Here is a 12109-nt window from a genome sequence, read left to right as displayed (position 1 = left end):
GATTTTCCACATCATCCAAAACCACTTCAATGTTCTCTACTTCTAGATAGTTAGCCAACCACCTATTGCACGTCGGTTTCCTAACCTGTAGAAGCCACATGAGGAAGAAGAGATTCCTTCGCCTAATTGGGTTGTAGGCTTCAAAGGCTATTGGATCCTTAATTGACATAATTGGGTATATAGGCACTTGGTTGTTCATCTGGATGAGAATATCATAGTCATGAGGCTTTAGAGAAGAGAGCTCCTCGTCAATGTTAACCACCACATGGTCTAATTCTCCAAGCAGTTCCTTCTTGAAGATATTTTTACAAAGTTTCATTACCACATTCTTGTCATTCTCAAAATGCATAGCCATTGCCAAGAACATTGCAGCAATGTCCGAATTGGCTATGGTGCGGTCTTCATTCATAATATAATCATTCCTGAGTATTTTCATGACTGCCCTAATGACTAGGGGGTTCGGAAAGACAGGGATGCCTTTCAATCTCTCCTCCTTAATTTCTCCTACAAAGGCCATTTTCCGCTTGAGCCCTATTAATCTTAGCGGGGCATCCATAGGAGCTACTTCAAATATCATATAAGACAGAGCCTAAGCAAGAGTAAATATAAATAGAGCTAGCATCATGAAATACAACTCATCTAGCCTAAGAGGGACGATAGACATAATTTAATGACAGAGGTCGAAGGGCCAAGATGCAATTGAAACAATCTCCACGATCAAGGTAATTAATACCGTCGCCTCTACACGAACGAGTTGCTAAGCAATTGCTGGCTATCGCAGTAAGGGAAGTCACATCATCACCACAAGTATGCCGCCAAGTTAGTACTAATCGAGGGGAGTTGTTGATAGAAGATGTCCCGAAAAGGTATTGACTGCCTCTAAAATATGGCTAAAAGCCATAGATAGACATGGTCTAAATAGTAGCTATAAAATACATATAGACTATAAAAAAAAGAAGACAATTCTAACTCTTAAAGCATCATAATCTCTTATTCCTATTTGTATACAATATATCTATATAAATATTAATACATATACATCCATGCATATATATATATATATATATATATATATATATATATATATATATATATATATATATATATATATATATATATATATATATATATATATATATATATATATATATATATATATATATATATATATATAGTTATTTATATATATGCATGTCTATATAAATATGCATATGTATACCAATAGATGTAAAATCTTATAAGGCTCTAAGAGGAGATCTAAAGAAGATATAAGAAAATAAGGTTTCCACGAAAGAGGACAAAGACCTATAAATATATTCTAAGAGCTTAGATACAGGCTTGCTAAACTACCCCAGCTTAGAGCGATGATAGGAGCACTTCCTTCCATCTTCGATCTAGGGTTATTCCTCTAAGGTAGCAGAGACTCACCACCTTTGGAAGGAGGGAAAGGCCACAATTTAGAAAAAGAAAAAGATGAGAGGGAAACCTCAAGCCAAGCTGAACAAGACCAGTAGCCAAGGATAACTGACCCTATAGCTAAAACAAAGGAGGAGGAGTCCCTCCTAACTAATGAACTGCTCATCAGCTCCTACATTAGCTAATGCATCTGCCCTGGAGTTTCCCTCTCTATAGATGTGGTTGAAGGTCATTTTCTTGAAATCTCCGAGGAGACCTAGAGCTCTAGACAAGAGCGCATTCAACTTCCAATCAGGTAGAGAGCCTTTTCTAAGGCCATTGATAATAATGGTCGAATCTCCTTCAATGGCCAGATTGTGAATACCCCTATTTTGACAAAGATGGAGACCTTCAATTAGGGCTAATATTTTAGCTTTATAATTGGATTCAAACACTATAGGTTTGGCTATCCTGGCTAATTCCCTTCCACCCTCATCATGCAAACAACATCCAATACCTGCAGGGCCTGGGTTCCCACGGGAGGCTCCATCAAAGTTTAGTTTGACCCAACCCCTTTTTGGGGCACTCCACTTGGCAGCCTTTCTCAGCTCCTGTTTGTTAGAGTTGCCATTTCCAACAAAGGGAGGGATCTTCAAACCAAACCAATGCCCCCTCATCTTTTCATCCCTGTAGGTCGTCTTTGAGAAATTACTAGGAAATTTCGAAGTTCTACTATTTAGAGTCTCCACAATTGAGGCTTCTATTTTATTCACCAGAAGCGTCCACTCCATCTTATCCTCCTTAAAGAGTCTCCTATTGCGTTCCTTCCAGAGTTCCCAGATAACCAGAGAAGGGTCCAGGTTCCAAAGCCCCCCATATAGGGAGTTTTTAAAAAGGATTGGCCATGCCTAAAACATCCCAAGGATGGTATTGGGAAAGGCTGAGTGCCACCCTAGTTTGTTGCATAACCAAAGCCAACACTCACAAGCATAATTATAATTGAGAAGGATATGTTCTTTATCTTCTTCAACCTCTTCACATAAAGGACATCTGTTAGGGCCTTCAAAGCCCATCTTTCTAAATCTATCTATTGTTAAAATATTATTCTGGAGAGCTAACCATGAGAATAATCCTGCCTTTGGTAAACACATCTTATCCCAACATAAGGCTGAAGGGACAAAAGAGGAAGAGGAGAGCTGCTGACTCGGGAGGATATTATAACCATCTTTTGAGGTATATTCTCTTGATTTCGACCCATCCTAGACAAGAGTATCCAGCCTTAAGTTGAAAGTGACCATCCTCTTATTAAGAATGTCTTGAAGCAACAATTTCTCCCTTGTAGGGATGTCCACCTGATCAAGGGATCTCCAAGACCATCCCTTGGCTAAGCCTCCCTCAGTAGGAGTGATTTAATCCTTAACATACCTACCCCAAACAGATTCTTGCACTACTTTGGATGATTCCAGATAAACTTTTTGTTGAAGGACTGGAAAACCTCCCCAAGAGTCGGACTAGAAATGGGCTTTATCACCCTTGCCCAGATTCCATGATAATTTGTCTAATATTATTTTCCTACAATCCTGCATAAAGTTCCAAATATGAGAGCCTCTTGGAGGGGAGGAGTCCTTGAAGAGGCTCATATGGTCCCTGCCTTGGAGATATTTATGGTAAAGAATTTGGGCCCACTTAAGATGAGGAGATCTAAACATTCTCCATACTAATTTGGCTCCTAATGCCCTACTCTGAGCCTTAATATTCTTAATCCCAATACCCCCTGCTGACTTGGGCCTGCAGATCTTATCCCAGGCCATAAGGGAGATCTGTTTCTTCTCTTTCGCCCATTTCCAAAAGAAGGATCTTAGATGTTTGTTTAGCATATCCTTTTTGGACTGTGGCAGATTAAAACATGATAGTTGATAGATGGGCATAGCAGCCAGAACTAATTTAACCAGAGTAGCTCTACCCGCAGAGGATAACCACTTACCCTTCCAGGTTGCTATCCTACTTCTAATTTTATCTACTACTCCATCCCACAACTTTGATGACCTAGAGCCCTTATCCAAGGGAAGACCTAGATACTTACAAGGGAGACTTCCTAGATTGAAATTCAAAATGCCACAGATGTCTTTTTGAAAGCTTAACTTAGTGTTGAAAAAGAAGACTTCAGATTTAGTTGGATTGATTTCCTGACCTGAGGCCATAGAGTAAGAATCCAAGATTTGCTTAAAATCCCGAGCCTCCCCTAAATCACTAAGCCCATATAGCATAGTATCATCCACAAATTGATGATGCGTTATGGGGTCAAGGTTGCTGGTAATTTTAATTCCTTCAATTTGTCTGTTCTCCCTAGCTCTAGAAATCGATCTCCCTAAGGATTCTTCCATAATGATGAAGAGAAAAGGAGATAAAGGATCTCCCTGCCTCAAACCCCTAGAGGAGCTGAAAAAACCTTCAGGGGTACCATTCACCAGCATTGAGAATTCAGGCGTAGAGATACATTCAGAAATCAAGTTAATCTAGGCAGAGGGGAATCCGAAAGCTTCTAAGCATCTACAAAGAAATCTCCAATTCACCTTGTCGTATGCTTTCCTAATGTCTAATTTTAAGAGCATACTAGGAGATCCATTCTTCTGGACAGAGTGGATAGCCTCCTGAGCTATTATAACCCCATCGTAAATAGATCTACCTGGAACAAAACCTGTATGTTCCTCATTGATCAACAGGGGAAGGAGTTTATGAAGCCTATTAGCCAGAGTTTTAGAAAAAAGCTTATAGATAGTGTTTCACAAGGCTATGGGTTGAAATTCATCAAAACGTTTAGGTTTATCCTTTTTTGGGATAAGGGCCAAAAAAGTGTTATTGATTTCCTTGAGGATATTACTTGAGTTCCTCATCCCTTCAAGAGCTGTCGTCACTTCATCACCTAAGAAGGGCCAATATTTTTGAAAGAAACTAGTTGGAAAGCCATCCGACCCAGGGGATTTGTCTGGGCTCATCTGCATAAGAGCTGCCTCTACTTCTGCTAAGGAAAATTTAACAGTCAGAGAATCATATTGATCCTTAGTCAGAAGCTTTGGAATACACTTAATAAACTTGTCTTGGACAAAGCCATGAGGGCTCCAGTCAGAGTTAAGGATAAGAGAAAAGAAATCTATAGCCTCCTTCGCAATGAATTTTGGGTTAACCACCTCAGAGTCATCACTCAACTTGATCCTGGAGATATGGTTAATGACTCTTCTCATCGTCACACTATTGTGGAAGAATTTGGGGTTCTTGTCTCCCTCCTCCAACCAAGTCTCTCTTGATTTTTGTTTCCAAAAGACTTCTTCTTTGGTGAGAATAGATTCATGATCCACAAGGAGTTTCTTTTCTCACAGAAACAGGGCCTCATTCATCCTATGTTTCATTACTTTCTCAATAACTTCTGCCAACTTAGCTTCCACTTGGGCCTTATTGTCAAAAATATTGCCAAATTGCTCCTTATTCCAATGGATAAGATTTTGCTTAATAATCTTAATTTTGTTAACAAACTTATAGATCCCAGACCTGAAACCATGGCCACATTCCACCATTCCTATAGAAGCTTAAGGATATTGTCATCCTTTAGCCACATATTCTCGAATTTAAAAGGGCATCTTCTTGGGCCAGCCTCACCCTGGATACCAAGTTGAATAGGGAAGTGATCCAATCTTGAGAAAAGTAAAATAGAGGCATCCAAGGTATAGGGGAAGTTGATGAGACTACCCAATACAAAGAATCTATCATGTTTCTCCGCAATGTTGCTAAAACCTAACCTTCGGTTAACATTAAAATATATTTTTATTATATCAATAAATTAATTTTAAAAGAAAATTATTTTCAAATATTTTGATGTATAAAAATTTAAGTGCAAATATTTGATGAGTAGGTGTAATCCATTCCAACCAATAATATTGTGACATCCAACAACATTAAAAACAAAACCTCAATTATCAATTGTAGGAAAAAATATTACTTGCATACACTGTGAAATCAATATAATATATAAAATATTTAAACAACAAAGAGTTCCCATTAAATGATAGTGTGATTAATTAATTAGTTTTTTTATATTTCCTAGCATTCTCTTGTTGACCAGGTCAATTCAGTATGAGAAAGAGTATTAATGTAGAAGAGAACTATAATATTATAAAAATATGTTACGTGTTAAGTGGGTTTAATTTTGGAGGAAACTCTATGGTTAAGCACGCTTGAGTTGGAGTAGTACTGGGATGGGTGATCTCTCGGGAAGGCCCAATGCTTCACCTCTGTGAGCATCACCTAGATGCAATGATTGCTAAGTGGACCATTCATTCCCATGAGAGATGGGTTCTTGTGAACCACTACTCATGAAACATGGGTCAATGAGTTTGACTCAAAAACTACAGAGTTGAATCTTGATAGCAATATCATAGTTTGACTTGTTGTGGAAAATATCTCCTTTGAAAATATGAGCATCATCTTTGCAAGCTAAGTGGGTTTAACCTTGGAGGAAACTCTGTGGTTATGCACGTTTGAGTTGGAGTAGTATTGGGGTGGTTGATCTCTTGGGAAGGCTCAATGCTTCACCTCTGTGAGCATCACTAAGATGTAGTGAGTGCTAAGTGGACCATTCATTCTCATGAGAGATGAGTTCTTGTGAACCACTACTCATAAAATATGGGTCAATGGGTTTGACTCAAAAACTACACAGTTGAATCCTGATAGCAATATCATAATTTGACTTGTTGTGGAAAATATCTCGTACTTATCAATGTTACGTGCTATCAAGAATATTGGGGGAAAATATAGGGAGAGTTCTGATGACGTTTATTAGATGTAAGTGCTTCACAAAATGTGTTTATGCTATTTTATTAGTAAATTAATGTCAATGTACAAAATTTTGATTTTTTGAAAAAAATAATTTTTTTACTTACTATAACCAATAGGAAAAAACTAAAATCACATTTTTAAATCATTTAAAATAAAAATTAGAAATAAACTATAGAATGTTTGTCCAAAAAAATTAATTCTTTATTATGACTGGTTAAACTAATTAGAAAATGAAATTGAATGGATGCAATAGTATCCTACCTTGGTAGGAACTAATAATAATATTACGATCTTTTATTTGTATAGTTAAAATAATAACTAGAGAGATTTTTATTATTATGATATGTTGTAAATAAGTGACTTTTAAGGTGAATTAGTAGACTTATCTTTACAAGAATATATATATGTTTTCTAGTATATTTTACATAAATTAATAACAAAGTAATAACTTTGCATTAGATGAAACAAAAAATAAAGAATCATTTAATATCCATTTGAATGTATCATAATTACAAAATTGATGATTTATAACATACCCATTGATCTACCCATACAACTTCCTAAGTTATAATTCACGAGTGAAAGAAATAAATTGTCATCACACAAGTAATAGAATTTTTCCTTTTTCCATTTCATAAACAAGATGCATATTTGAAATACATCTCATTTCAAATTTTTCCATTGCATCATAAATCATATACAATATCATATTCATAAACATACAAAAGTATTTACATTTTTTTTTTCAAATTTTTATTTACTTTAGGAATATTTGAGTACATATAAAGCTTTTATGAGATTAATGAAACATAAGAGTAACAAATGGTCCAGATGTCCTTTTTGGCATACATCCTCAAATTTTGGTCGCTAACTGTATGAGGAAGAGCGTCACTCAAGCACTTTTCCACCCAATCAAGGCTTTATAGTCCCTCGTGCCTCTCTAATAGAAGCGACTCAACCCTTCAACAAAGAGTTTGGTTTGGTGTCCTTGCAATAATAGCCTTATGAGCATAGTGTTGTGTTTTGCATAACTAGAGCTACCATACATTGGCTACAACCTACATGTATGATGTTCCCTATCTAGTATGTAAACTTGGATCACAATGAACTGACAATGTAGATAGTGGCAACCTACACTACTTTGGCCAAAGAATTCATCACTCAATACTTTAAGTGTGACTCATATGTCCACCCACTTCATTGCTCTATTTGGTAAACTGACCATTTATTCCATTCCCATATCATTCCCATAAGGTTAATAATAGAATGACTAAGTCTATGTTATTCCCATCCACGGATTAACCTAACCCTGAGATTAACCAAATCAGTCAATTCCTATATGCTAAAGATACACATCATAGTACAACTCTAACTTAGCTATTGCATACATGTACGGAAATCTATTCATAAATATTATCAAGTTTCTATCAACTTAAGAATGCATATTCTAGAAGCAACACAGTCTATATCATTTGTTTAATTTAGCTTCTACAATAACTTATTCTATATACATAAATATCACGATATAAAAGAAAACATAGAATCCTCGTGCTTGGTTTATAGCTTCCATGCAATACTGATTTCTTCTCACAATCATGCTAGATTCACAACTTATCCACTAACATAGAAATTCACAAGCTCTCAATGATAACAACTAACCCACTTCCTCACAATACTTGAACTATCCTTTTTCTCTCACTAATAAATAACAATGAACAATAAGCAAAATGAAAAGAGATTATGGAGATGAAAAGATGAGAGATGAGAGTGAAATGCGAGAGATGCTCTCAAGAAGAAAGGGAGCTCCTCTATTTATACATAAGTTTGAGAGACTTAATGCTATAATTAAGCTCTCCAATTTGGCACAACTCTCTACCTCATTGGCACCGCTAAGACTATGTGGCTACTCTCTAACTATAAGGTTGACACATACAAATCTAACAAAATACTACAAATAACTTAATAATTTACTAAGTCAAATATAATTAGTTATCCTAATCATTTACCTAAACAAATAGGTTTCTATCTCTAAATACCACATAGCTATACCCATGTTTATTTGCTATGAGTATGGTTGTGTTTACACATATGAATTTGCATTATTAAATGGATCGATGCTTGGTCAAATGTATCAACCTCTATATAATCCATCCTTCCCTTTTAAGCAGGTTGTTGATGGATACATAGCACTCACCACATATAACGCTCACTATAGATATTAAGCCTATGGTGGAGGGGCTAGACGTGGTATGTGGATACTCCCTTTTATAATTATACACCTAGAAAATATAGATGGCTTTCATTACAACTACCCATTATTCATAAATGTAACTCTATATGGTCTCTTTAGTCTTCATCTTTTATATGGTATAATTTTTTTCAAATAGTTTGGAAAGTGATTGCTCATTTTGTCTAGTATTTTCTTTACTAAGGCTTTCCTATTAGCAACCTGTTGGCAATTTGGAGGAATTGATTATGTGTTTCATTGATGTTTTTTCATTGATGTCAACACTAATTGTTTTGGTTGCTTTACCAGTATCCTTCTTGTCTTGGTAGATTGTTTGGTTTCTAGTTGGATTGGATCATCATGACCCGACATGATCCGGTATGCTCCGGTGTGTTTGGATTATGGAATTGGCTTATTCATGCTACTCTGATTCATGTTGAGTCAGTTGGTTTTGATCTGGTGATTAGATGTTATCATTTATGTTGGCAAGCTTGGTTTGTTGTTTCGACGAGGGTTTCACCGGCAAAGCTTTGTTGAAGATCCATGATGATATACATAAGTGGTGTTGGTGCAGCTTCTAGTGGAGATTCAAGACGCTAATGGTGATCATGTTTGAGACTTAGTTGATTGGGATCATTGCTTTAGTGCGTGTGGACCTATATTGGATCTCAGTATTATCTAGCTTATGGACTAACTTAATGTAATATGTGGATTGGACTTCTCGATGTGTTTCTGGGATGTCTTATGAGTTGGATATTATTTGTTTGGTCTCAAGCCGACATGTTTTGTAATTATGTAATTGTTTTAATGTCTGGCGGCCGACCTTATTGTTTGTGGTCGAGGGTTTGTATATATATGATGTAAGATCTTATTGTAGATCATGGTATGAAATATATGTAAGGGATATGGAATGTAATAGGAGCAAATAATGTAATAATCATTCAGGCAAAGGATTTGGTCAATCATTGGTGATCGAGTTGGGTTTATGTAAGAGGATTTAGTCCTCTGTTATTGAGTTTAACCAAAACTGTATTCAAGCATAGGAAATGTTATCTTTGCAGTTCATTCTTTCCTCTGGGTTGTAGTCCGGATTTCTATGTAGTCAGTGAGACTCCATTTGTGATGAGCAGTGTGCTCTAGGATATTGGCCTTCCTGCAAGTGTAGGCCCCTCAATTGTAATCACATACTTACTACAAAAGTATTATCTAACTATGGGTAGGCTTCCCACCATGATTTTTCCCTTTACCAGGTTTTCCACTTACAAATCCCGGTGTCATGTGGATGGTATTTATTCTTTGATCATTGTTTATGCTTAATTGGTTTATCTGCTATTTCGGTAATTGGTTTATGCATTCTGGTATTGATCTTTTGGGTTATGGTATTAAAGTTTTAAATTTCTTAAGGTTCTGGTAATATGGTGACAATTGATTCACCCCCCCTCTCAGTTGTCTTCTGGTTATTTGAACTGTCTAACAATTGGTATCAGAGCTCTGGTCCTCTCTACAGAAGCTTAACCGCTTGAGGAAGATCCTATGTCAACTAACTGTAGTCACATAAATCTGTCCACTTAATTAAATGAATACTTAGTATTTATTTGATTATTTAACCATCAATTAATAATTAATTAAATTAATATTTAATTAATTCATCTTAACCCTCTTCTCCTATTAATTAAATAAATTATTCAATTTATTTGATTTAATTCACTTAACCAAATTCAGACCATTAATTAAATAAATAAATCATATTTGTTTAATTAAATCTTCTCTCACATTTAAATAAATTAATATTTATTTAAATCCCCCAAAATCCCACCTCTCACATTTAAATAAATTAACATTTATTTAAATCACCTTTATCCTCTACCCACTTGTATTTTCCTACAAAAGCAAGTTGCACAATTATTTTAAATAAATAATTTATTTAAATCACCTTTATCCTCCACCCACTTGTATTTTCCTACAAATGCAAGTTGCACAATTATTTTAAATAAATAATTTATTTAAATCACCTTTATCCTCCACCCACTTGTATTTTCCTACAAAAGCAAGTTGCACAACTATTTTAAATAAATTATTTATTTAAAATCCTATTTATCCTCACCCACTTGAAACCTTTAATGGTTTCCCTTAAAGTATTCAAACTTGATGGCTTTAAAGTCTTCAAACTTGATGGCTTCCTTCTATAGTCTTCTTAAGACTTTAATGGTTTTCCTTAAAGTCTTCAAGCCTTTAATGGTTTCCCTCAAAGTCTTCAAGCATTTTAATGCTTTATCTTCATTTTTCTCATTTAAATAAATTAATATTTATTTGAATATTTATCCAAATGCAAATTACACCATTTAATTGAAATAAATGATTTTATTTTAATTGAAAATACCAAAATTTCTCCCACTTGCATTTTCCTACAAAATTCACTTGCATGCCTAAACCCCTTCTAGAATTTTCTAATCACTTCTAAATAACCTAACCCCTTCTCTAAACTTTGTCACATTCCTAAGCAAAAGGGAAGTCACTTCTCAAACCCTCAAAGTCTTTGATAACCATTAAAGGCTTTCAACCTTCAACCACTAAATGGCTCAAAGTCTTTGATAACCACTGAAGGCTTTCAACCTTCAACCACTTAATCCCCAAAGTCTCCAATAACCATTAATGGTTACCTCAAACCCTCCCACATGGTTAAAACATTTGTTTTGACTCAACCTCTACCCAACCCAAAGGTCTCATCAGGCCATTAATGCTTTGACCATGATTATCTCTTAAACATTTGCACAAAGGTTTATCCTTGGATTAACTCTTAATCTAGTGGGTAATCTTAATTTGGACTTGACCCTTAGCCTCTAGATAACCATGAGGTCTTCTCAGGCCTTTAATGCTTCCAACCTCTTCTCTCAACCCAATCCTATGTTGACACTTGTCACCATTTTATTGGTGCCAATTGTGCACATGGATCCCCAACTTTCAAACTTGGCCCTTGATTAAACCATTCAATCTTAACCCTTCATTTCCCCATTTCTTCTATAAATAGAACCCTTCTCCTCAAGCAAAGAAGGAAGCATTAGACTATTGTTGTTATACTGACATTAGCATAGAGCTTTCTCATAGCATCACTATCTACACTTGCATAGCATTTGCTTATCATATTCAACTATCTTGAATCTCCATATGGCATCCATGGCTAGTGCTAAAAGCTGAGAGCTACACTCATTTGGGACTTGGAGAGGAGAGGAATAAGGGAGGAGCAACTATGAGCATCTTGATTAGCTATTTTATTCTATGTTTATATGCTTTCTATTTCATGCTTAATATCTCTCTTGATATGCCTGTTTAGGATAATCTTTTGTTGCTAACACTAATGTTTGTTTCTTGTGCTCTTGTGTGTGTTGCCATCAAACAGATTTTCTAATCCTTTTTGCAGAGCATCATTTGGTGAACCTGACGTGAATCCAAACACCACAAAGATCAACTTTTTTTTTTTTTAACCAATAACATGTTTGAATGTTGAAAATGTCACACAGGTTGCACTTTTGACATTGTTTTGGCGCGTTTGACATTGTTTTGGTGCTATTCACCTTGTTTCAGCGCTTTTCCCTTCTCTGTCTTTCCCTTTCTTTTAGTGCGTTTGTGTTAAATAGCGCCTTTGTTCAAACACAGACT

The 12109-nt window shown here is 35.6% G+C and overlaps 1 protein-coding gene across 1 annotated transcript; it reads right to left on the bottom strand.

Annotated features, from left to right (window-relative positions):
* Window positions 1-1562: 1562 nt before the first annotated feature.
* LOC131029647 (uncharacterized) lies at window positions 1563-2186 on the bottom strand. Its single transcript, XM_057960211.2, has one exon. It carries the CDS (start codon window positions 2184-2186, stop codon window positions 1563-1565), a length of 624 nt encoding a protein of 207 aa, XP_057816194.2.
* Window positions 2187-12109: the final 9923 nt, after the last annotated feature.

The sequence above is a fragment of the Cryptomeria japonica genome, chromosome 7 (assembly GCF_030272615.1).
Source record: "Cryptomeria japonica chromosome 7, Sugi_1.0, whole genome shotgun sequence".
In the NCBI taxonomy this organism is placed as follows: domain Eukaryota; kingdom Viridiplantae; phylum Streptophyta; class Pinopsida; order Cupressales; family Cupressaceae; genus Cryptomeria; species Cryptomeria japonica.
The sequence above is the reverse complement of the archived record's forward strand: the minus strand, read 5'-3'. Positions and strand labels throughout refer to the sequence as shown.

What these genes read in the sequence shown, in the direction of transcription:
- LOC131029647 (XM_057960211.2), bottom strand. Translation starts at nt 2,186, where the DNA reads ATGGAGTGGACGCTTCTGGTGAATAAAATAGAAGCCTCAATTGTGGAG.